This window comes from Marmota flaviventris, chromosome 9 (assembly GCF_047511675.1).
Source record: "Marmota flaviventris isolate mMarFla1 chromosome 9, mMarFla1.hap1, whole genome shotgun sequence".
Taxonomy (NCBI): Eukaryota; Metazoa; Chordata; class Mammalia; order Rodentia; family Sciuridae; genus Marmota; species Marmota flaviventris.
In genome coordinates this window covers 80557663-80580560 of record NC_092506.1, presented here as the reverse complement: position 1 = coordinate 80580560, position 22898 = coordinate 80557663, and the positions used below count along the sequence as shown (strand labels likewise).

At 37.3% G+C, this 22898-nt stretch overlaps 1 protein-coding gene across 1 annotated transcript in view; it reads right to left on the bottom strand.

The window, feature by feature from the left end:
* Window positions 1–22898, bottom strand: part of Deup1 (deuterosome assembly protein 1) — a 72937-nt gene that overhangs the window by 42249 nt on the left and 7790 nt on the right. Inside the window, exons 3-5 of the mRNA XM_034637107.2 lie at window positions 21577–21708; window positions 1163–1276; window positions 155–397 (exon numbers count right to left, since the gene is read on the bottom strand). Coding sequence (XP_034492998.1) covers window positions 155–397; window positions 1163–1276; window positions 21577–21708 — 489 coding nt within the window. The remainder of the gene's footprint in view (window positions 1–154; window positions 398–1162; window positions 1277–21576; window positions 21709–22898) is intronic.

The following is a 22898-nucleotide window of genomic DNA, read 5'->3' as shown; positions in this document are numbered from 1 at the left end:
GATTACTCATCAAATAATAATTAATTACTAGAAAGAAATATTAATTGAATTTCATATGTAATAGAAAACTAGGTCTAGAGCCTATTCCTGTTCAATCAACATGTATACAATTCAAAGGCAATATCAGTTGGAAAATGAAAAAATAAACCTTCACCTGGCACTGTCTTTGGTACATTTTCAGTTCTTGTAAGAGCTTCTGATTTTCATCTTGTAATTTATTCCTGCTTAATGCTATTTCACTCACAGCTGATTTTAATTTTTCAATAATGAATTCATCTCTTTCAGTGGTTTCACAACTGGTATCTGATTCACATAACAAGTTAGGAATTTCAGAGCTGCTGCCTTCTATGCTCTGTTTTTTACCATTTAGTTGAGTTTGATAATTTTGTGCCTGTTTCTGAAAAATATGAAAACTGAGTAAATTAAGGGAAGAATATTATATTTAAGTTTACATAAAGTTAAAGAGTGAAAGAGAAGAACTAGTAAAATATCTGTAAATACATTACTAGACAGTGATGCTTGGCTTGTATAATGCAGTATTTAAGGTTGTTCTAAAATCTTAATTTCAGATGGTATACAGAGAAAGTATATTTGTATAAACTTGAGACAAAATTGTAGAGTAGAAAAGGAGCTAGAGGTAGAGAACTCTTAATAAGCACGAAAAACACTAAATAAAACAAAAATGGGATAATAGAATAAAATTATCAATGCCTATAACAAAGTTTAATGATCTCTAATATATAAAATTCTACACATATTGATAAGGAAAAGACAACATTAAAAAAAATGAACCAAGCAAGAATAGGTATTCCAGAAGAGAAAGTTTTAAAACCTATGATATAAATGAAGAGATGCTCATCCTTACACGTATCTAGGGAAATGCTAAACAAATCAAACAGTCTTAGATACTCTTAAGTACCTGCCCATATGCATTTGAGATATGCCATTTTATGATATAATAACAATGGAATTTTTATTAGCATCATTCTTTCAGACATGTAGACTAAACTCACCATTATATCTAGTTCATGTACTGTTGCTATAGTCACCATTGGATTTAATCTGGTTATATCTCTTTGGTTCTATATGTAAATAGATCACATGCTGAGTGGCACAGGTACCAATATTTAGTCTCAAATATCTTCTAATTTAGATAATTTACCTGAAATTGATTACACTTCTCAGATAATAATTTTTGTTGAGCATCTAAAGAAACCAGATGAGTCTGATACAATATCTCTTGTTTGTCCCATTCTCTTGACTTTGCTCTGAATTCCTTTAAAAAAAGGTAAGAGAAAAATCATAAATTGAAGAATATGATTCATTTATAGCACAAAAATGAGTAGGGCTTCTTTCATTTGTACATCTTAATTCTGAGAAAAAAAGTTAAGTCTGCTCTTTATCTATTAGAAAATGAAGAAGGAGAAGGAGAAGGAGAAGGAGGAGAAGGAGAAGAAGAAGAAGAAAAAGAAGAAGAAGAAGAAGAAGAAGAAGAAGAAGAAGAAGAAGAAGAAGAAGAAGAAGAAGAAACAGTAACAAATCACTGATGATGTTGGATTTATTATTACAGGTTAAGTATTCCTTATCTGAAAATGCTTGGGTCCATAGTGTTTCAGATTTAAGATTTTGGAATATTTGTATATATTTAAAGAGATATATTGGGGATGAGACCCAAGTTGAAACACCAAATTCATTTGTTTCATATATACCTTATCTACATAGCCTGAGGGTAATTTAATACTCTTGGTATGCCTGTGCTCTGATTGCAACTTATCATAAGACATCAGGCATGGAATTTTCCACTTGTGGTATCATGACGGTGCTCATGAAGTTTTGGGTTTTAGAGCACTGGAGATTTAAGATTTTCAGATTAGGGATGCTCAACCTTTATATCCTAATTTTTGCTAAGAAAATATGGAATCTGTAACAATCCTTGTATAAAAACATTAAACATTTTATTTATTAAAATATAAATCTCTCTGATAATGTATGATGATTTTTAATAAGGGAGTTTCCAACAACTTTTTGCATCAACTAGTACTTTCTGACACAGTAAGTTTTTTCCTTCTTTCATCCCCTAAACTCAGTCCGTGAATGGACCTTGTTGTTTAATAGTGTGCAGCTTGGGCTTAGTGACTGCCATGGACTAAATATTTGTGTCCTCAAATCTATATGTTAAAATCTAATGTGCACTGTAATGAAATGTGGAGGTGGGGGCTTATGGAGGTAATTAAGTTATGATGTTGAAGTCAACATGAATGAGATTAATTTCCTTGTAATAAGAGATATGAAAAACTGCCTTTCTTTCTTCTACACCAGTAGAGAGCCATTTCTGAGCCAGAAGGAGGGCCCTTACCAGAATTTGACCATGCTAGCACTTAGCAAATTAGGATTGTTACAAATTCCATACTTTCTTAGCAAATTTGACCATGACCTTGGGCTTCTAGTTTTCAAGAACTGTGAGATACAGGTTTGTTGTTTAAACAATCTAGCAGGGGGATGGAGAAGATGGCGGCGAGGGGAGTGCATTGCCCCCGTGTGCTGCTTCACTGTGTGGGAGTATGACAAGTCAGGACGGCTAAAGGCTATCTTGTTAGGAATTTCCAGCAATAGTGGGGTGCTCCGGAACCTGGAGGAAGGATTTCCATCGCACGAGGATCAGCTACGGGGACTCAAACGCGAGAGGTTTGTTGCACGGAGGGTAACACTGCTTATTCAGCAAATCGCCCCGCGGCTAGAGTCTGCAGCGCGCGCTGTGAAACGAGGAGATAGTGACGCAGGGATACAGCGCTGCAGTTTCTGCCAGCCGTGCAAGCACCGTACTCAGGGCTGAATTCTGGGTTCGAGATGGGGGAAGGAAGCGGTCCATCTCGGTTCTCCACACCGGTCAGACCACAGAGGAGGCCAGCAGCCACCATGTTGGAAAGCTGACGTCACCATCCCTGTTTTCGACTGACCGCAGCTCATTCAGCCATAGAACAGGTAATTTCAGGCTGCAATTCGCCTGTGGCTTGCAGACAGATTGCTAGGGTTCAGTGCCTGGGTGCTTCTTAGAACCTGATCTTATCGGAGCGAACACCGAGCGCGGGGCGGCCGAGTTCCGGCTCCCGGAACCGCCCTGGCCCAGGGCTGCAGAGCCTGCGGAGGCTGCTTCTTGGACCCTGCTCCTATCAGAGCATACACCAAGCACTAAGCGGCCGAATTCCGGCTCCTGGAACCGAGCCCGCGGGGACTGCTTCTTGGAGCCTACACTTATAGGAGCGGCTGAGTTCCGGCTCCCGGAACTTCCCTGGCCCGGGGCTAGGAGCCCGCGGAAACTGCTTCTCGGTCCGGGTCCTGCTGAGGGCCGGTCAGGACTCACCCGTTGCTTTGGTTGCCCGGCAAGGGGAACGAAATGCTGCCATTCGCATAGGATACCAACATGGCAGAGATCTGATGTCATCAGAAAGCGGCGGAGGAGAGAACTTCATCAATACCAGCGGCGACATAAACAGTTGGTCTCCTGGTAGGAGGGGTGAGGCACAGACACCCGAGTCTCCTCAATTTGTCGTCAAGCCAGAGGGGAGGAGCCAGGCCGCCGCCAGCGCCCGGAGCAGGCCCAGCGGCTCGCCAGCATGGTGACCGCGTGACCCCAATTGGAGAGGGGGTGGAGCGGAGCCGCCACCCGCACCCGCAAGGTGGGCAGACCCACGACCCAGTGGTACATGGGCGTGGTAGGAGGGGCAGGGCAGAGCCGCCGTTTGCGCTTGCAAGGTAAACAGACCTGTGACAGCCTGGCGGGTCAGGCCCAGTGGCCTGCCAGTGTGGTACACATGTCACCCCAACTGGAGTAGGGGCAGAGCAGATCCTTCTCCCACGCCCGGATCAGGCCCTGCCGGTGTGGTGGTCACGTGACCCCAATTGGAGTGGGGGCGGAGCGGAACCGCCACCCGTGCCCGCAGGGTGAGCAGACCTGTGACCAACCTGCAGATCAGGCCCAGGGGTCCGCAGGCGTGGTAGGAGGGGCAGGGCAGATCCGCCGCCCGCGCCTCCAAGGTAGGCAGACCTGCAACAGACCGGCGGATCAGGCCCAGGAGCCTGCCGGCGTGGTACACACATCACCCTAATTGGAGTAGGGGCAGAGCAGAGTCGCCGCCCGTGCCAGGAACAGGCCCAGCGACCTGCAGGCGGGGTAGTCACGACACCCCAATTGAAGTAGGGGCAGAGCAGAGCCTCCACCCTTGCCCGAAAGGTGGGCAGATCTGCGACCGACCAGCGGGACAGGCCCAGTGGCCTGCCGGTACGACAGACACGTCACCCCATTTGGAGTAGGGGCAGAGTAGAGCCGCCGCCCGCGCCTGCAGGGTAGGCAAACCTGCAACCGACTGGCGGATCAGGCCCGGTGGCCTGCCGGCGTGGTACACTCGTCACCCCAATTGGAGTAGGGGCAGAACAGAGCCGCCGCCAGCGCCCAGAACAGGCCCAGTGACCTGCCGGCGTGGTAGCCACGACACCCCAATTGGAATAAGGAGAGAGCAGAGCCGCCGCCCGCGCCTGCAGGAAAGATACGCAAGCAGTATGAAAAGACAAGGAAAGAAAGGACCACAAGCAATGCAGGTCAATGCAACTTTAGAAGAGGTAACAGCTGCAGCAGATGGAATGTCAGATAAAGAATTCAGGATATACATGCTTCAGATGATCTGGAGTATCAAGGAAGACATTAGACAGCAAAATCAGACAATGAAAGATCACTTCGACAATGAATTACGCAAACAAATCCAGGAAGCAAAGGATCAACTATACACGGAGATAGAGGTTATAAAAAACAAACAAACAGAAATCCGAGAAATGCAGGAAGCAATAAACCAACTTAAAAACTCAATGGAGAATACTACCAGCAGAGTAGAACACTTAGAAGATAGAACATCAGACAATGAAGACAAAGTATTTCAACTTGAAAAGAACATAGACAGCTCAGCAAGACTGTTAAGAAACCATGAGCAGAACATCCAAGAAATATGGGATAACATTAAGAGACCAAACTTAAGAGTCATTGGGATACAGGAAGGTACAGAACTCCAAATCAAAGGAATGAGCAGTCTATTCAATGAAATAATATGAGAAAACTTCCCAGACTTGAAGAATGAGACAGAATCCCAAATCCTAGAAGCCTACAGGACGCCAAATGTGCAAAATCATAAGAGATCCACACCTAGACACATTATAATGAAGATGCCCAACATACATAATAAGGAGAGAATTTTAAAAGCTACAAGAGAAAGGAAGCAGATTACATTTAGGGGTAAGCCAATCAGGATAACAGCTGATCTTTCAACACAGACTCTGAAAGCTAGAAGATCCTGGAATAACATATTTCAAACACTGAAAGAAAATGGGTTCCAACGAAGAATTGTGTATCCAGCGAAATTAAGCTTCAGGATGGAAGATGAAATTAAAACCTTCCACGATAAACAAAAGTTTAAAGAATTCGCAGCTAGAAAACCATCTCTTCAAAACATCCTCGCCAAAGCATTACAGGAAGAGGAAATGGAAAATAACAATGAAAACCAACAGTGGGAGGTAGGACAGTAAAGGGGGGGAAAATAATCAAAGAGGAAAACAAACCATGTTTAGTAACAGAAATAAACAAATATGGCTGGAAGAACAACCCATATCTCAATAATAACCCTAAATGTTAATGGCTTAAAGTCACCAATTAAGAGACACAGGCTAGTAGAATGGATCACAAAACAAGACCCAACAATATGCTGCCTACAGGAGACGCATTTGATAGGAAAAGACATACATAGGCTGAAGGTGAAAGGTTGAGAAAAATCATATCACTCATATGGACTTCGGAAACAAGCAGGAGTGTCCATACTCATATCAAATAAAATAGATTTCAAGCCAAAGTTAATCAAAAGGGATAAAGAGGGACACTACATACTGCTTAAGGGAACCATACACCAACAAGACATAACAATCATAAATATTTATGCCCCAAACAATGGTGCAGCTATGTTCGTCAAACAAACTCTTCTCAAGTTCAAGAGTCTAATAGACCACCATACCATAATCATGGGAGACTTCAACACACCTCTCTCGCCACTGGACAGATCTTCCAAACAAAAGTTGAATAAGGAAACTATAGAACTCAATAACACTATTAATAACCTAGACCTAATTGACATATATAGAGTATACCACCCAACATCAAGCAGTTACACTTTTTTCTCAGCAGCACATGGATCCTTCTCAAAAATAGATCATATATTATGTCACAGGGCAACTCTTAGACAATATAAAGGAGTAGAGATAATACCATGCATCTTATCTGATCATAATGAATGAAACTGAAAATCAACGATAAAAGAAGGAAGGAAAAAGCATACATCACTTGGAGAATGAACAATAGGTTACTGAATGATCAATGGGTTATAGAAGACATCAAGGAGGAAATTAAAAAATTCTTAGAGATAAATGAAAACACAGACACAACATATTGGAATCTATGGGACACATTGAAAGCAGTTCTAAGAGGAAAATTCATTGCTTGGAGTTCATTCCTTAAAAAAAGAAAAAACCAACAAATAAATGATCTCATACTTCATCTCAAAATCCTAGAAAAAGAAGAGCAAAACAACAGCAAAAGAAGTAGAAGGCAAGAAATAATTAAAATCAGAGCTGAAATTAATGAAATCGAAACAAAAGAAACAATTGAAAAAATTGACAAAACTAAAAGTTGGTTCTTTGAAAAAATAAACAAAATCGACAGACCCTTAGCGATGCTAGCGAAGAGAAGAAGAGAGAGAACTCAAATTACTAGCATACGGGATGAAAAAGGCAATATCACAACAGACACTTCAGAAATACAGAAGATAATCAAAAACTATTTTGAATCCTTATACTCCAATAAATTAAAGATAGTGAAGGCATAGATAAATTTCTTAAGTCATATGATCTGCCCAGATTGAGTCAGGAGGATATAGAAAACCTAAACAGACCAATATCAATTGAGGAAATAGAAGAAACCATAAAAAGACTACCAACTAAGAAAAGCCCAGGACCGGATGGGTATACAGCAGAATTTTACAAAACCTTTAAAGAAGAACTAATACCAATACTTTTCAAGCTACTTCAGGAAATAGAAAAGGAGGGAGAACTTCCGAATTCATTCTATGAGGCCAACATCACCCTGATACCTAAACCAGACAAAGACACTTCAAAGAAAGAAAACTACAGACCAATATCTCTAATGTACCTAGATGCAAAAATCCTCAATAAAATTCTGGCGAATCGGATACAAAAACATATCAAAAAAATTGTACACCATGATCAAGTAGGATTCATCCCTGGGATGCAAGGCTGGTTCAATATACGGAAATCAATAAATGTTATTCACCACATCAATAGACTTAAAAATAAGAACCATATGATCATCTCGATAGATGCGGAAAAAGCATTCGACAAGTACAGCATCCCTTTATGTTCAAAACTCTAGAAAAACTAGGGATAACAGGAACATACCTCAATATTGTAAAAGCAATCTATGCTAAGCCTCAGGCTAGCATCATTCTGAATGGAGAAAAACTGAAGGCATTCCCTCTAAAATCTGGAACAAGACAGGGATGCCCTCTCTCTCCACTTCTGTTCAACATAGTTCTCGAACCACTGGCCAGAGCAATTAGACAGACGAAAGAAATTAAAGGCATAAAAATAGGAAAAGAAAAACTTAAATTATCACTATTTGCAGATGATATGATTCTATACCTAGCAGACCCAAAAGGCTCTACAAAGAAACTATTAGAGCTAATAAATGAATTCAGCAAAGTGGCAGGATATAAAATCAACACGCATAAATCAAAGGCATTCCTGTATATCAGCGACAAATCCTCTGAAATGGAAATGAGGACAACCACTCCATTCAAAATATCTTCAAAAAAAATAAAATACTTGGGAATCAACCTAACAAAAGAGGTGAAAGACTTATACAATGAAAACTACAGAACCCTAAAGAGAGAAATAGAAGAAGATCTTAGAAGATGGAAAAATATACCCTGTTCATGGATAGGCAGAACTAACATCATCAAAATGGCGATATTACCAAAAGTTCTCTATAGGTTTAATGCAATGCCAATCAAAATCCCAATGGCATTTCTTGTAGAAATAGAGAAAGCAATCATGAAATTCATATGGAAAAATAAAAGACCCAGAATAGCAAAAACAATGCTAAGCAGGAAGTGTGAATCAGGCGGTATAGCGATACCAGACTTCAAACTATACTACAGAGCAATAGTAACAAAAACAGCATGGTACTGGTACCAAAACAGGCGGGTGGACCAATGGTACAGAATAGAGGACACAGAAACCAATCCACAAAACTACAACTATCTTATATTTGATAAAGGGGCTAAAAGCATGCAATGGAGGAAGGATAGCATCTCCAACAAATGGTGCTGGGAAAACTGGAAATCCATATGCAACAAAATGAAACTGAATCCCTTTCTCTCGCCATGCACAAAAGTGAATTCAAAATGGATCAAGGAGCTTGATATCAAATCAGAGACATGCCGTCTGATAGAAGAAAAAGTTGGCTACGATCTACAGTCGGTGGGGTCGGGCTCCAAATTCCTCAATAGGACACCCATAGCACAAAAGTTAATAACTAGAATCAACAAATGGGACTTACTCAAACTAAAAAGTTTTTTCTCAGCAAAAGAAACAATAAGAGAGGTAAATAGGGAGCCTACACCCTGGGAACAAATCTTTACTCCTCACACTTCAGAAAGAGCCCTAATATCCAGAGTATACAAAGAACTCAAAAAATTAGACAATAAGAGAACAACCCAATCAACAAATGGGCCAAGGACCTGAACAGACACTTCTCAGAGGAGGACATACAGTCAATCAACAAGTACATGAAAAAATGCTCAACATCTCTAGCTGTCAGAGAAATGCAAATCAAAACCACCCTAAGATACCATCTCACTCCAGTTAGATTGGCAGCCATTATGAAGTCAAACAACAACAAGTGCTGGCGAGGATGTGGGGAAAAGGGTACACTTGTACATTGCTGGTGGGACTGCAGATTGGTGCAGCCAATTTGGAAAGCAGTATGGAGATTTCTTGGAAAGCTGGGAATGGAGCCACCATTTGACCCAGCTATTCCCCTTCTCGGTCTATTCCCTAAAGACCTAAAAAGAACATGCTACAGGGACACTGCTACATCGATGTTCATAGCAGCACAGTTCACAATAGCAAGACTGTGGAACCAACCTAGATGCCCTTCAATAGACGAATGGATAAAAAAAATGTGGCATTTATACACAATGGAGTATTACTCTGCATTAAAAAATGACAAAATCATAGAATTTACAGGGAAATGGATGGCATTAGAGCAGATTATGCTAAGTGAAGCTAGCCAATCCCTAAAAAACAAATGCCAAATGTCTTGTTTGATATAAGGAGAGTAACTAAGATCAGAGTAGGGACGAAGAGCAGGAGAAGAAGATTAACATTTAACAGGGATGAGAGGTGGGAGGGAAAGGGAGAGAGAAGGGAAATTGCATGGTAATGGAAGGAGACCCTCAGGGTTATACAGTGGAGGTGGTAGAGAGAGAGGAGGGGAGGGGAGGGGACAGGTGGGGAGGGGGGAGGGTGGAGGATGGGAAAGGCAGCGGAGCACAACAGACACTAGTATGGCAATATGTAAATCAATGGATGTGTAACTGATGTGATTCTGCAATCTGTGTATGGGGTGAAGGTGGGAGTTCATAACCCACTTGAATCAAAGTGTGGAATATGATATGTCAAGAAATTTGTAATGTTTTGAACAACCCACAATAAAAAATTAAAAAAAAAAAAAACAATCTAGTATATGGGGTTCTTTTATAGCAGCCTGAACTTAGACTGTGACTTTATCCCTTTGTAACTTCCAAATCTACTGTTCAAGGTGAAGCCAAAATCATTCTTGGGGACAGAAAAACCATTTCAGGCCTTAGACAATACCAACTGGGCTACCTGGAAAAGTAATAGTGGAACTAGTTTGATAAACAAAAAGTAATGCATAATTATCTGTTCACAACATGAGCCAGGGATAAGACTTTGGAACTGCCATGACTTTTCAATTTTACCTAGGACTGGCCATTATATCTTATCTTTCTTTCTAGCTTTTAAACAACTTAAGGCTAAGGACTGTGTATTTTATTACTTTTGTGCTTCTCACAGTGCCAGGTACCATTTATATTTCATAATGTACAAACAAAAGCATAGTAGTAACATTTCCTAGAATTAAACATTTCTCACTAAGAGTTGCAAAGAAAATAAGATGGTTGAAAACAAACTCTAGAACTACTAAGCCCATGGCTATATATTTTTGCATGTACCTGGCATGAGTGTGTATTAATGTTCCCAACCATCGATATTTGTTAACAAATATCAGTAATATTTGTTAAGCACCTAACATCTGTCTACCAGGTATATGGAGAGAAGAGAATTGAAACTATTTTATGATTAAATTTTTTTGAAGAAAAAAGACAAGAAATGGTAAGGTAAGAAAATGTACACTTAAGCAAGTGATTTTACAGTATGACAAGTACAATAAATATTGTCACATAAAAGCTATCCCTTAATATTTAAAATTGGAACATAGCTCATTTAGACATAGTAATCTGTACTGTTCTAAAGATGGCTGAATTTATTGGATTGGCTATGCTGAAAAATAAACATGCTAATTCTGAGAATAAGAGCTATATCTTACTGAAAATAAAAATATGGCAATTCATATTTTTTCTACATAGAAATTATTTAAAAGAACATTTGAGGACATTTTTATTTTATAAATTCATAAGCCCCCAAATAATCAGTTAAAGAAACCTATAAGTTAGGAAGCTTTTACAATAGTTAAAGGTGATCTGAAATTAAGTGATGGTATAAGGCCTGAGAAATATGAATAGATACCCCCTCCTAAATATTTAGAAATGCCTTATGAGCATAGACTGTCTGACTAGGTTAAAGGGAGAAAGTTTATTTAAAGCTTTTGACTTTGATTCTGATACTCAACAATATAAAAATTCAGTCCAGGAAAACAAGAGTCTTCAGTAATAGTGACCGATTTTCAAAATTAGGCGCTAGTAGAATATAGGTAACATTTTAAAATGAATGCAATCTAGGTTTTAAATTTTTTTCTTGGTTTTAACTTAAAAAGGCATCTTTGGGGTAACCATTGATCAAGGTTGACTTAAGCAGGTTGACTTTAAGATAATATAAAGACTTAATATGGCCTACCCAATCTCAAGTAATGTTGAGAATAAAGATTCCCAACATGCTTGAGGGAGAGGCAGGGGAATTAATTTTAATTCCTTATGAATGGTACAAAATGCAAAAATTGAGCCTAAGAATGGCTATAAAAGTATGTTACTGATGTATGAGCAGGTTCCTTCGTCATACAGATGTGTTGCTTTCAGCCAACAATATAAACAATGGTGTAAAATCATGCAGAGTCCTAGAGAACTTTCCTCAGGTTTTTGTAGAGATGGGAGATGCTGCTGTCGGCTTAGAAACATCTGTAGCCTTGCCTAGACATTCATGATCAGTTTTCCATGGGTCTTTATGGTTGAAGATGGGTCAGGATCATTAAATTAGTTTCTAGAGATAGCTATGTTATTACATTTTTAAAAGCCCTCTATGAGATGGTTAATAGTGATTACTACTTGTCAGGGACTTTATAAACCTCCATCTGTAAGATGGTTTTTACCTTTTATTAGAATTTTTTTTGTACTGGGGGTTGAATATAGGGGCACTTAACCACCAAGTCACATCCCAGCCCTTTTTAAAATGGTTTATTTTGAGACAGGGTCTCACCAAGTTGCTTATGGCCTTGCTAAGTTACTAAGGCTGGCTTTGAACTCATAATCATCCTGCCTCAGCCTCCAAAGCCACTGGAATTATAGGCATGTGCCCAACTCCAGGCAAAGGAAAATTTTCATACTCACATAAAAGTAGAGAGTAAAACAAACTGCTCTGTAGTCTTCACCCAGTTTAACTACCACCAACTTACTCTATATTTCTACAATTTCTCCACCTTTTCCTTGTGAGTGTTTTAAGGCAACTTTATAACCTCATGTATTTTAACTCCTAAAAGCTTCAGTGTGCATCTAAATATATATGCGGATGTATATTTATATTTATATGTGTGTGTATATATGCATATACATATATATATTTATATTTACAATGACCATAATATCACCTATCATGTATTTTTAAGCCTCATTTGTTGATGAAACAATAGAATCTCCATGAGGCTAATAACTTGTGAACTCACAGGTGAATAAATGAGTTGGTCTGGCATGATTTAAGTTATAAACTAACATATTCCTCCACTAGTACATGCTGCTCTCTATTGATATTACTAGAGCAATGTATAAATCTTTATCCTAAAGGAATAACAGGCTTACTATAGACTAAAACTGAAATAGCCCATATCCTACCTGTTAATTTTTCAAATGGCTACTAGTAAAAGCATCTGTATGAATTTTTTTTTGTAATTATGTAAGTTAAACTATATCTACATAGTATGCTTAAAATTTTTATATAAGTATAAACATATCAAAAGATATTTTGCTATTAATTTCTACTATACTTTCATGAGATTTAGTTTATTATATAATCCAGTAAATATAAAATGAGCATACAAAAAGTACTTGATATTAACGTAAGGCTTTTTTTTTCTGTCAAAATGGATAAGAATGTAGTTCTCTACCAAAGCCCATGAAAAGTCAGTCAAATGCATAATCAGTGACTTGATCTCCATTTTCAGTGAAAGAACATATGTATTAAAGAGCATATCTTTGGGTATCTTCTATGAGACCAGGATAATTTTGAGGCCATCTGGCTCTACCTGTATTAGAGCCATAGAGTAAGTACTACATTGTACTTTTTCCTAGAGGGATAACTCACTTAGTGATAGTAATTTTATATTTGAAGAACTGTATATTATCCAATAAGATATGAAATTTGCAAAAATTTTAAGGACGAAATCCAGAACTTTCTACAAAGTTCTTGCAACAGGCAAAGCTTTTAGGCTGTGATCACAGACCTTATTTTTCTTTGCTCTTGAAGCTATGCTGGCGATTTAGAGGAAGGCTGTATTTCTACTTGTTCCATGACTTAGGATTCAAGTAGCAGGAGTAATGCTCCTTGGTAGGTAGATGAAAGAGGGATTTCATGAAAATTCAATATTAGACAGAGTATCTTAGAGAATCCAAATTTTGTTTACATTATACAAAAAAGAGTACACTGGCGCCGAGCTGATTACAGCATTGGCAGCTGTAGCAGTGCTGGTTCACCACAGAGGGAGGGTAAACACAGACAGAAAATAAGATTTGGTACAGAAAAATCTGACACCAGAAAAGAGGTTGAACTTAACAGACTCAGAGGCTGCACTGTGCACTGGTACCTTAAAAGTGTTCTCTTTCCCAACTGACCATGGAGAGTGAGGTGGGAGACACCTTGAAGCAGCCACACTGCACCTGTTGCTGCTGTCGGGCCAGGGCAATCATAGCAAACACTACCATATTGTCCTGGCAAGTACCTAACATGTGGCCTAGGGTGTACCTAACAAAAGCAGGAGTCAAATAGGCACAGAGATTGTACCCAAGGGAGATTCTAGTTAGAAAGTTGAAAGGGAGCCCAACTGGCTTCTCCTTGGAGTCTGGTGGTTCACATGACTGGATGAAGTAGGTTGAGACTCTGAACAGGTGGGTTTGAATACTCTCAGGAACTAAGTTCAGGAAGGCTACATTCCTGGGCAGAAGAGTATATGGAAGATTGGTGTCCCTGCTGTAAGAGCAGAATTCTTGAGAGGCTCCTAAGATCCAGACTCCAGACAGATCTGCAACTGCCAGGCCCTAGGGGTGTATTGATTTAATCTCTCCAGAGCAGATACTACCTAACAACCTGCCTAAGGTCTGATTAGACCTAAGCCCCATCCACTGGAACTCCCTCTTAGAACTCTGCAGCAGCTCCACCCTGGGAATGTACCAATCTGGTCTGTGCAGACAAAACTCCAACTGACAAAACATTCCACTCCATTCTACCTCATACTGGTGAGAAGGGAAGCTGAGAATTATTCAACCAGTTTCAAGCTTAGGCCACTCCAACTAGCAGCTCAGAGAGCAAAACAGAAAGAGGAAGGGGTTAACAACCCCCAGCCCTTGCTTTCACTCTCATAGCTCAAGAAGAAACAGAAAGAGAATTGGTCCATCCATTCTCATGCACTATGGTGGCCATCTCAGTGGAAATAATTCTATCATTTTTCATTAAGAATCTTTTTCTTCCTTTCTTCTTGTATTTTTTCTTTGTTTTGTTTTGTTTGTGTGTGTGTTTGTGTGTGTGTGTGTGTGTGTGTGTGAGAGAGAGAGAGAGAGAGAGAGAGAGAGAGAGAGAGAGAGAGAGTTTTCTTGATGTTCTGATTGGTTCAGGGACATGTATACATATACGTATTTCTTTTTCTCATTTTTAGCAGTTTTTAATGTAGTTATTTTTCCTTGCATTGTCTTTTGAGGGTTAGGGTTTTGGGTTTGTACATTTTGGTTTAGTTTTGTATAGTCTTCATTTGTTTGCTTCTCTTGTTTCTCTTTCTCTCTTCTAATGTTAACAACCAAATTCTATTGTTCTCTATCTCTCTCCCTACTCTGTTTCTCCTATTTTTTCTCCTCCTTCCTTATAATCATCACCAGATACATCTCTTCTGCATCCTCTCTGTTCACTTTTTGAAATTCTAAGCTCTTTCATGCCATGATAGAACATGTTCTTTTCCCTTAATTAACTATATTTTTATCATCTTTTAAAATTGGTTTATATTACTCCTTCCCCTACCATTAATGCTGATTAACTTATTATTACTGTGGATGACATAGCTGACACCTGCTATTTGCTTTAAAGCAAGATAAATTCATAGTTATTGTTTTTACTGTTGACAACTGCTGACCCCACCATTCCTGTTTTCTGTGGTAATTAATATTGATGTCATAATAGGAAGTGGTTGTTTATTTTAATGTTATATATTGTTTGCATCTGTTGTTGCTACTATTTGTTTTCACACCATTCTCTGAAGTGCTGGGAACCTACTGGGACAAGTTCACAGGGTAGAGACTCTGTTGTTGAACCAAACTCAACCAAAAGACAGTGCACCCTGATCCACACACAAATTAATGACACTTAATCTTCAGGTATACGTTAAAACAAAGAATTCAAGACACAAAAATCCAAACTAATGACTAGGCCCAATTAGAAACATATAGGGGTGGATACACGGGTTATATCTATACAGACATCCACTGCCATAGCAAAAACAGAATTAAAACAAAGGCTTGAGGATACCATACATATGAGGGATATCTCAATCTAGATCACTCTGGGACACTTGGGCAAGTAAAGACTGTGCTCTAAAATGGCCCATATATAGAAGCATATGAGAAACACCTCCAAAAAGATGCATAAAACCCAACACAGAAATACAAGAAACATGAAAAAAAGAAGGTAATATGATACCTACCCCAAGGTAGGAGCCAGCAACTGACCCCAAAGTTATTGAAGTGGCTGAAATATCAGATAAAGAACTCAAAAGAATAATTATAAAAATGATCAATGAATTTCAAGAGAACACAGAAAAATACAATAAATCAATTAGATATTCAGTTGAAAGTTTCCCTAAGATAGTAGGCCATGAAGACAGAATTTCAGAAATGTAAGACAAAGTAGCCAGTCTTGAACAATTATACAACATGAAAGAAAATAAAATAAGTAACCATGGTCAGAATATACAAGAATTCTGGTACATTAAGAGACCAAATTTAAGAATCATTGGAATTGAGGAGGGTTGTGAGATGCAGACCAAGGAAATTGATAACTTCTTCAGGGAAAAAATTACAAAAATTTCCAAAACTTAGAATAAGATGAACATCCAGTTACAGGAGGCACTCAGAACCCTAAATAGACAAGATCAAAAAAGAACCTCTCCATGACACATTACAATTAAAATACCTAATATATAGAAAGGGATAGAATTTCAAAAGCCTCAAGAGAAAAATGTCAGGTCACATTTAGAGGTAAAGTGATTGACTTAAAGGTTAAGTGATTCCTATCAGAATCATTTCCAATTTCTTAGCACAAACTCTAAAAGCCAGAAGGACTTGTAATTATATGTTCCAAGAGTCCTGAAAGAAAATAACTGTCAACGAAGACTGCTATTTCCAGTAAAGTTATCCTTCAAAATTAAAAAGAAAATACAAACCTTCAAAGATATGCAGAAACTGTAAGAATTCAAGACAAACTGACACTACAGAACTTCCTTAACAAAATACTCCACACAGAAGAATTCAAAACAAACCTCAGAGTTCACAAATGAATAAATCTCACTTTAAGACTAGCTAAGCAAATGAGGAGCATGACCAAATTAAACATTAAAAGTAAATCTAAAAGGCAGGAATTAATAAACATCTCTTGGTAATACCATTGAATCTAAATGGTCTCAATTCTACAGTTGAGACATAGGCTGGCAGAATGGATTCAAAAACAAAACACAACTACATGTTGTTTGCATGTAGGCTGAATGGATAGAAATTGATTTACAATGTGATTAGAACATGAAAACAAGCAGGAATAGCTACTCTCATATCTGAAAAAGCAGACTTCAAACCAAAATTAATCAGAAGAGACAAAGAAGGGTGCAAGTAATTACATATAAGAGAAACTACTCCAATCGAAGCCTCAATAGACCCAAGTACAATAATACTGGGTGATTTCAACACACCTCTTTCACCATTACATAAGTCATCCAGACATACACTCAATAAATACTCTTTGGACTGGAAAATATTATAAATCAAATGGGATCTAAGAGAAATCTTTAGACTATTTCATCCCAAAACAGTTGAATACACATTCTTCTCAGTGACTCATGGTACCTTTTCCAAACTTTAGCCAAACTAACCAAAATACAACATATTTTAGGTAATTAACATGACAAAACCCTACTTTAAAAAATTATTCTTTTTAGATATACATGAGAGTGGAATATATTTTGACATATACATACATGGAGGATAACTTATTCTAATTAGGATCTCATTCTTATGATTATACATGATATGGGGTTTAACTGGTCATGTATTATTAATAAATGAACATAAGAAAGTTATGGACATGACTTATTCTGTCTTTCCTATTTTCATCCCTCTTCCCTTCCCTTCATTCCCTTTTGTCTAATCCAACAAACTTGTATTCTTCCCCGCCTTGCCCCTTATTGTGTGTCAGAGAACATTCGGCCTTTGTTTTTTTTGGATAGCCTTATTTCACTTAGAATGATAGTCTCCATTTACCAGCAAATTCCACAATTTCATTCTTCCTTTATGCCTGAGTAATATTCCATTGTGTATATACCATATTTTCTTTACACATTCATCTGTTGAGGGGCATCTACTTTGGTTCCATAGCTTGGCTATTGTGAATTTAGCTGCTATAAACACTGATGTGGCTGCATCATTATAGTATGCTGATTTTAAATCCTTTGGGTATAAGCCAAGTAGTGGGATAACTGGGTCAAATGGTGATTCTATTTCAAGTTATCTGAGGAATCTCCATACTACTTTCCAAAAGTGGTTGCACCATTTGCAGTCCCACCAGCAATGTATGAGTGTACCTTTTCCCCCACATCCTTGCCTACATTTATTGTTTTTTGTGAACAATACACTTTTGAATGATAAATGAGTGCTAGAAGAAATCAAGGGAGAAATTTAACAATTCTTTGACTAAAAGGAGAATAGTGATACAACATACCAGAACCTCTGGGACACTATGAACACAGTTCTAAGAGGCAGGTTTATAGCTATGAGTGCATAAAACCCAAATTAATAAAATTAGAAAACCCAAATTAATAAAATTAGAGATAAAAATGAGAAATCACCACAGATATCACAGAAATCTAGTGGGACCCTAGGGAATATTTTGAAAATTTATATTCCAATAAACTGGAACACCTAGAGGAAATGTATACATTTCTAGACAAATCTGATCTGCCAAAACTGAATCAAGATGACATAGAAACCTAAACAGACCAATAACTAATAATGAGGTAGAAGCAGCAATAAAAAGCTTTCCAACACAGAAAATCCCCAGATCAGATGGATTCTCAGCTGAATGCTTCCAAACTTTTAAAGAAATGGTGCCAATACTCCTCAAATTATTCTATGAAATAGAAAAGGATGGAACACTTCCAGATTCATTCTCTGAAGCCAATATCACACTCATACCAAACCAGATAAGGACATCAAGAAAATTATAGACCAATATCCCTGATAAACTTAGATGAAAAAAGTACTTAATAAAATATTAGCAACAACATATTAAGAAGATTACATACCACGGCCAAGTTGGTTTTATTCCAGAGATGCAAGAATGGTATAATAAATGCAAATTAATAAATGTAATTAATCACATAAATAGAATTTAGGACAAAAAAATCACTTAGTCATCTCAATAAATACAAAGAAAGCCTTTGACAAAATTCAACACCCATTCATGATAAAAAACACTGAAGAAATTAGGGATAGAAGGAACCTACCTCAACATCATAGAGGCTACATATGAAAAACCCAAAGCAAACCTCATAGTAAATGAGGGAAAATTGAAAGCTTTTCCTTTAAAATATAGGACAAGACAAGAATGTTTACTCTCACCACTTCTACTTAATATAGTGCTAGAAATTCTAGCAGCACAATTAGGTAAGAGAAGGAAGTGAAAGGAATAAAAATAGGAAAAGAAAATGTCAAATTTCACTATTTTAGACAATATGGTCTTGTATCTAGAAGATCAAAAAACTTCACCAAAATACTGCTAGAGCTAATAAACAAATTTGGTAAAAACAGCAGGTTACAAAATCAACATGTAAAAATCATTAGCTTCCTACATACCAACAATGAAGCTGCTGAGAAAGAAATCCAGAAAATAATTCCATTCACAATAGCATCAAACCAACCAACCAACAAACAAAAACCAACCCAAGAATAAATCTAACCAAGGAGGTAAAATACCTCTACAATAAAAACCATAGAACATTGAAGAATGAAATTGAAATTCAAGACCTCAGAAGATGAGAAGACCTACCATGTTCATAGACAGGCAGAATTAACATTGTTAAAATGGCCAGACTACCAAAAACAATATACAGATTCAGTGCAATTCTCATCAAAATACCAATTACATTCTTCAAAAAACTAGAAAAAACAGTTCTAAAATTTATTTGGAAGAATAAAAGACCCAGAATTGCCAATACAATTCTAAGCCAAAAAGATAATGTTGGAGGCATCACAATATCTGACTTCAAATTATCCTACAGAGCTATAGTAACAAAAACTGCATGGTACTGGCATAAAAATAGACACATAGACCAATAGTACAGAATAGAGACACAGAGACAAACCCACACATCTTTAGTCATCTTGTCTTTGACAAAAACATACATTGGAGAAAAGACAGCCTTTTAAACATATGGTGCTGAGAAAACAGGTTATCCATATGTAGAAGAATAAAACTAGACTCTTATCTCTCACCCTACATAAAAATCAACTCAAAATGGATTAAAGACCTAGGAATTAGAGCAGAAGCTATACAATTCTTAGAAGAAAGCATAGAGTCAACACTCTAGCATGTAGGCACAGGCAACATTTTCTAAATAGGACCCTTAAATCTCAGGAAATAATGCCAAGAGTTAATAAATGGGATGGCATCAAATTCAAAAACTTCTGCACAGCAAAGGAAACAATAAGGAATATGAATAGAGAACCTAAAGAATGGGAGAAAATCTTTTCTAGCTACTCTTCTGACATAGGGTTAATATACAGAAGATATAAAGAACTTAAAAAACCTTACACCAAAAATCAAATAACTCAATTAATAAATGGACAACATGAATAAATGAGATACTTATAAAAAAAAACTACAAATAATAGCCAACAAATACAAGAAAAATCTCAGCATTATTAGCAATTAGTGAAATTCAAATCAAAACTACACTGAAATTGCATGTGACATCAGTCAGAATGTTAGTCATCAAGAAAACATATAATAAAAAATGCTAGAGATAATCTGGAGAAAAAGGAACACTTTTACACTGTTATTGGATTATAAATTAGTAAAACCACTATGGAAATCAGTATGAAGTTTCCTCAAAAGGCTAGCATCAAACTACCATATGACCCAGCAGTACCACTCCTCAGTATTTATCCTAGAATTAAAGTCGTTGTATCTCTACAGTGATACATGCATACCTGCGTTTATAGCAGCACAATTCACAATACCCAAACTATGGAACCAATCTAGATATCCATCAGCAGATGAATGGATAAAGAAATTGTTTTATGTATACACAATGGCATTTTATTCAGCCATAAAGAAAAATGAACTGATGTCATTTTCAGGAAAATGGAACTAGAGATTATTATGTTAAGCAAAATAAGTCAACCTCAGAAGGTTAAGGGTTGTATGTTTTCTCTCATGTGTAGAAGCAAGAAAGGGAAAGTAAAAAAAAAATGGGGGGGTCTCATGGAAATCAAAGGGAGAAGGGTAGTGGAAAGGGACCAAGGGGTGGAAGGTGGGGACGGAAGGGGAAAGTACTGGGGGTGATATTGGCCAGAACATTGTTATATGGGTACTGAGTGTATATACAAATGTGTAACAACAAATCCCTTCAGTATGTACAACTACAATGCACCAATAAAAATATGGGGGAAGAAGATCTTGGAGCAGAAGGATTGTTAATTCAAGGGTAAGATGATGGCTTATGAAAGAGGGCAATGACAACCAGATAGGAAGAAAGGCAAGGGGGGCAAATATGGGCTAAAGTATGAAGAATAAATAAAAAGGAAGAGATTCCACAAAGTTATCTAACCTTGATGTTTGGGAGGTTCGGGATTATCATCAATCAATGAGTTGGAAAATGATATCATTGGCTAGGGGTGGGGATGCTGAGGTTTAGGACTTGGGAAAAATGAAATAAACTGAGTGAGATAATGTGAGGGTCAGCTTGAGGCCATTAAAAATAATTGAGCAGCACTGGGAACATAGCTAATGTCATGTGACTGAGAGTTTAGAAGTCCTGGGTGATGTGGGGTGACTTAATTAGAGTGGTGCTTTACCTTTAAGGAAAACACCCTGAAACTTCAAGCCCTGCTCTGAAACTGTTTTGAGGTTTCATTTGGATTTAAGTACATAATAGTTAAATGGCCACTAAAAGATTTATTAGATATTCGCTTTAACTGACCCCAGGGGTGTCCTTCAGTTTCACTCAACAGCTGCAGTTTCTTTGAACTTTTTTCTTTTTTTGGCTCTCCCACAATGCTGATCTATATAAATGATACATAAATCAAAGTGATGTTTTAATTCACTAAGTGCTTGAGGGGAAGGTGCACTGGAAATACAGATATTCCACGAGAGTTGATTTGTTACCCCAGCTGTACATGCCACTCTGTACTCTACACACAGCCACATGGAAACCAATCCTAATACACACAAAGAAACTAAGGAAAGATCTCTTACCTCTAATTTTTGGTTTAAATTGCTCAGTTCAAAGGGCACTTCTTCTTTATGAGGTATTTCTTTTCGGTGAACTTTGTTTTGTTTCATCTGATGTAATCTCAGTTTCTCAAAGCTATTTGTTAGTTTGGAAAACTGTAAATTATAGAAAACACTGACATTTTACTATTCACAGTTATTTCTAGCTTGATTTCACAATATTTCTTTTCTTGTGTACCTCTTCAAAAATTTAAGTCATGATTTGAAAGTGCAGTAAAGCTTAAATGTTCCAATTAGTGGAGATAGAACCAGTTATTAAAACTCAATTATTGAAGCTGAACATGATTCATTTTTGATGTAAATTTGGGAATTCATTAACTGCACAATTAAACAATGATTCATTTGATAAATGTTTTGTTCAGATTTGTTTTAACCGTATGTAGTAAAGCCCACAATTTTGAAAAAATGAATTTTTTCTTACTTTTATTTAGTGCCATCTTGTGTTGACAGTTTTAATTTCAGTAACTCAATCTACAAAATAAACAGCTTATGCTTCATTCATGAAAACCTAATATTTAATTTAAAATAATACTTCCTATAGGCAGCATCAACTTCTGTGAGGAAATTTCTATTTTTTTTAGTGAAATAATTACAGGTTCACAGGAAGTTATTACAAAGTTATTACAGAGAGGTTCTGGTTTTAAAAAAACTGTTTCACCTAGTTTATCCAAATATTTACACCTTATTGAACTACAGTAAAACATCAACCCCAGGAAGGTAAAACTGGTCCAATATGTGTGTATGATTTAATGCCACTTATCACATGTGGGGATTTGAGAGACCACAAGTATAAATAATATTCAGGACTAGGACTTAAGGGTATAGATCAGTGGTTACACATAAAGTTCTGAGTTCAAACTCCAGAGCCCCCCCCCAAAGAAAACAAAAACAAAATACCCCCAAACAGAACTATTTAATCTTCACAAAGATCTCATTCACGGTACCCCTTTAGAGTCTCACTTATTTCCCTCATTTCTTATCCTGCCAACTACTAATCTGTTTTCCATCTATATAATTTGTTACTTTGACTATTATGAAATGAAATCATATAATACATGACTATTGAAATTGAATTTTTTTTTACTCAATTTAATGTCCTTGAGATTCATGTATATTTCAATAGATTTTCATTTTCATTGCTGAGTAGTATTCCATGATACGAATGTATAACAGTTTGTTTAACCATTCACGTAGATTGAATGTTTTTTTTTTTATATTTTCTAGTTTGGGGCTGGTACAAATAAAACTGTAAACAACTATGTCTATATTTTCTGATATTGAAGTAA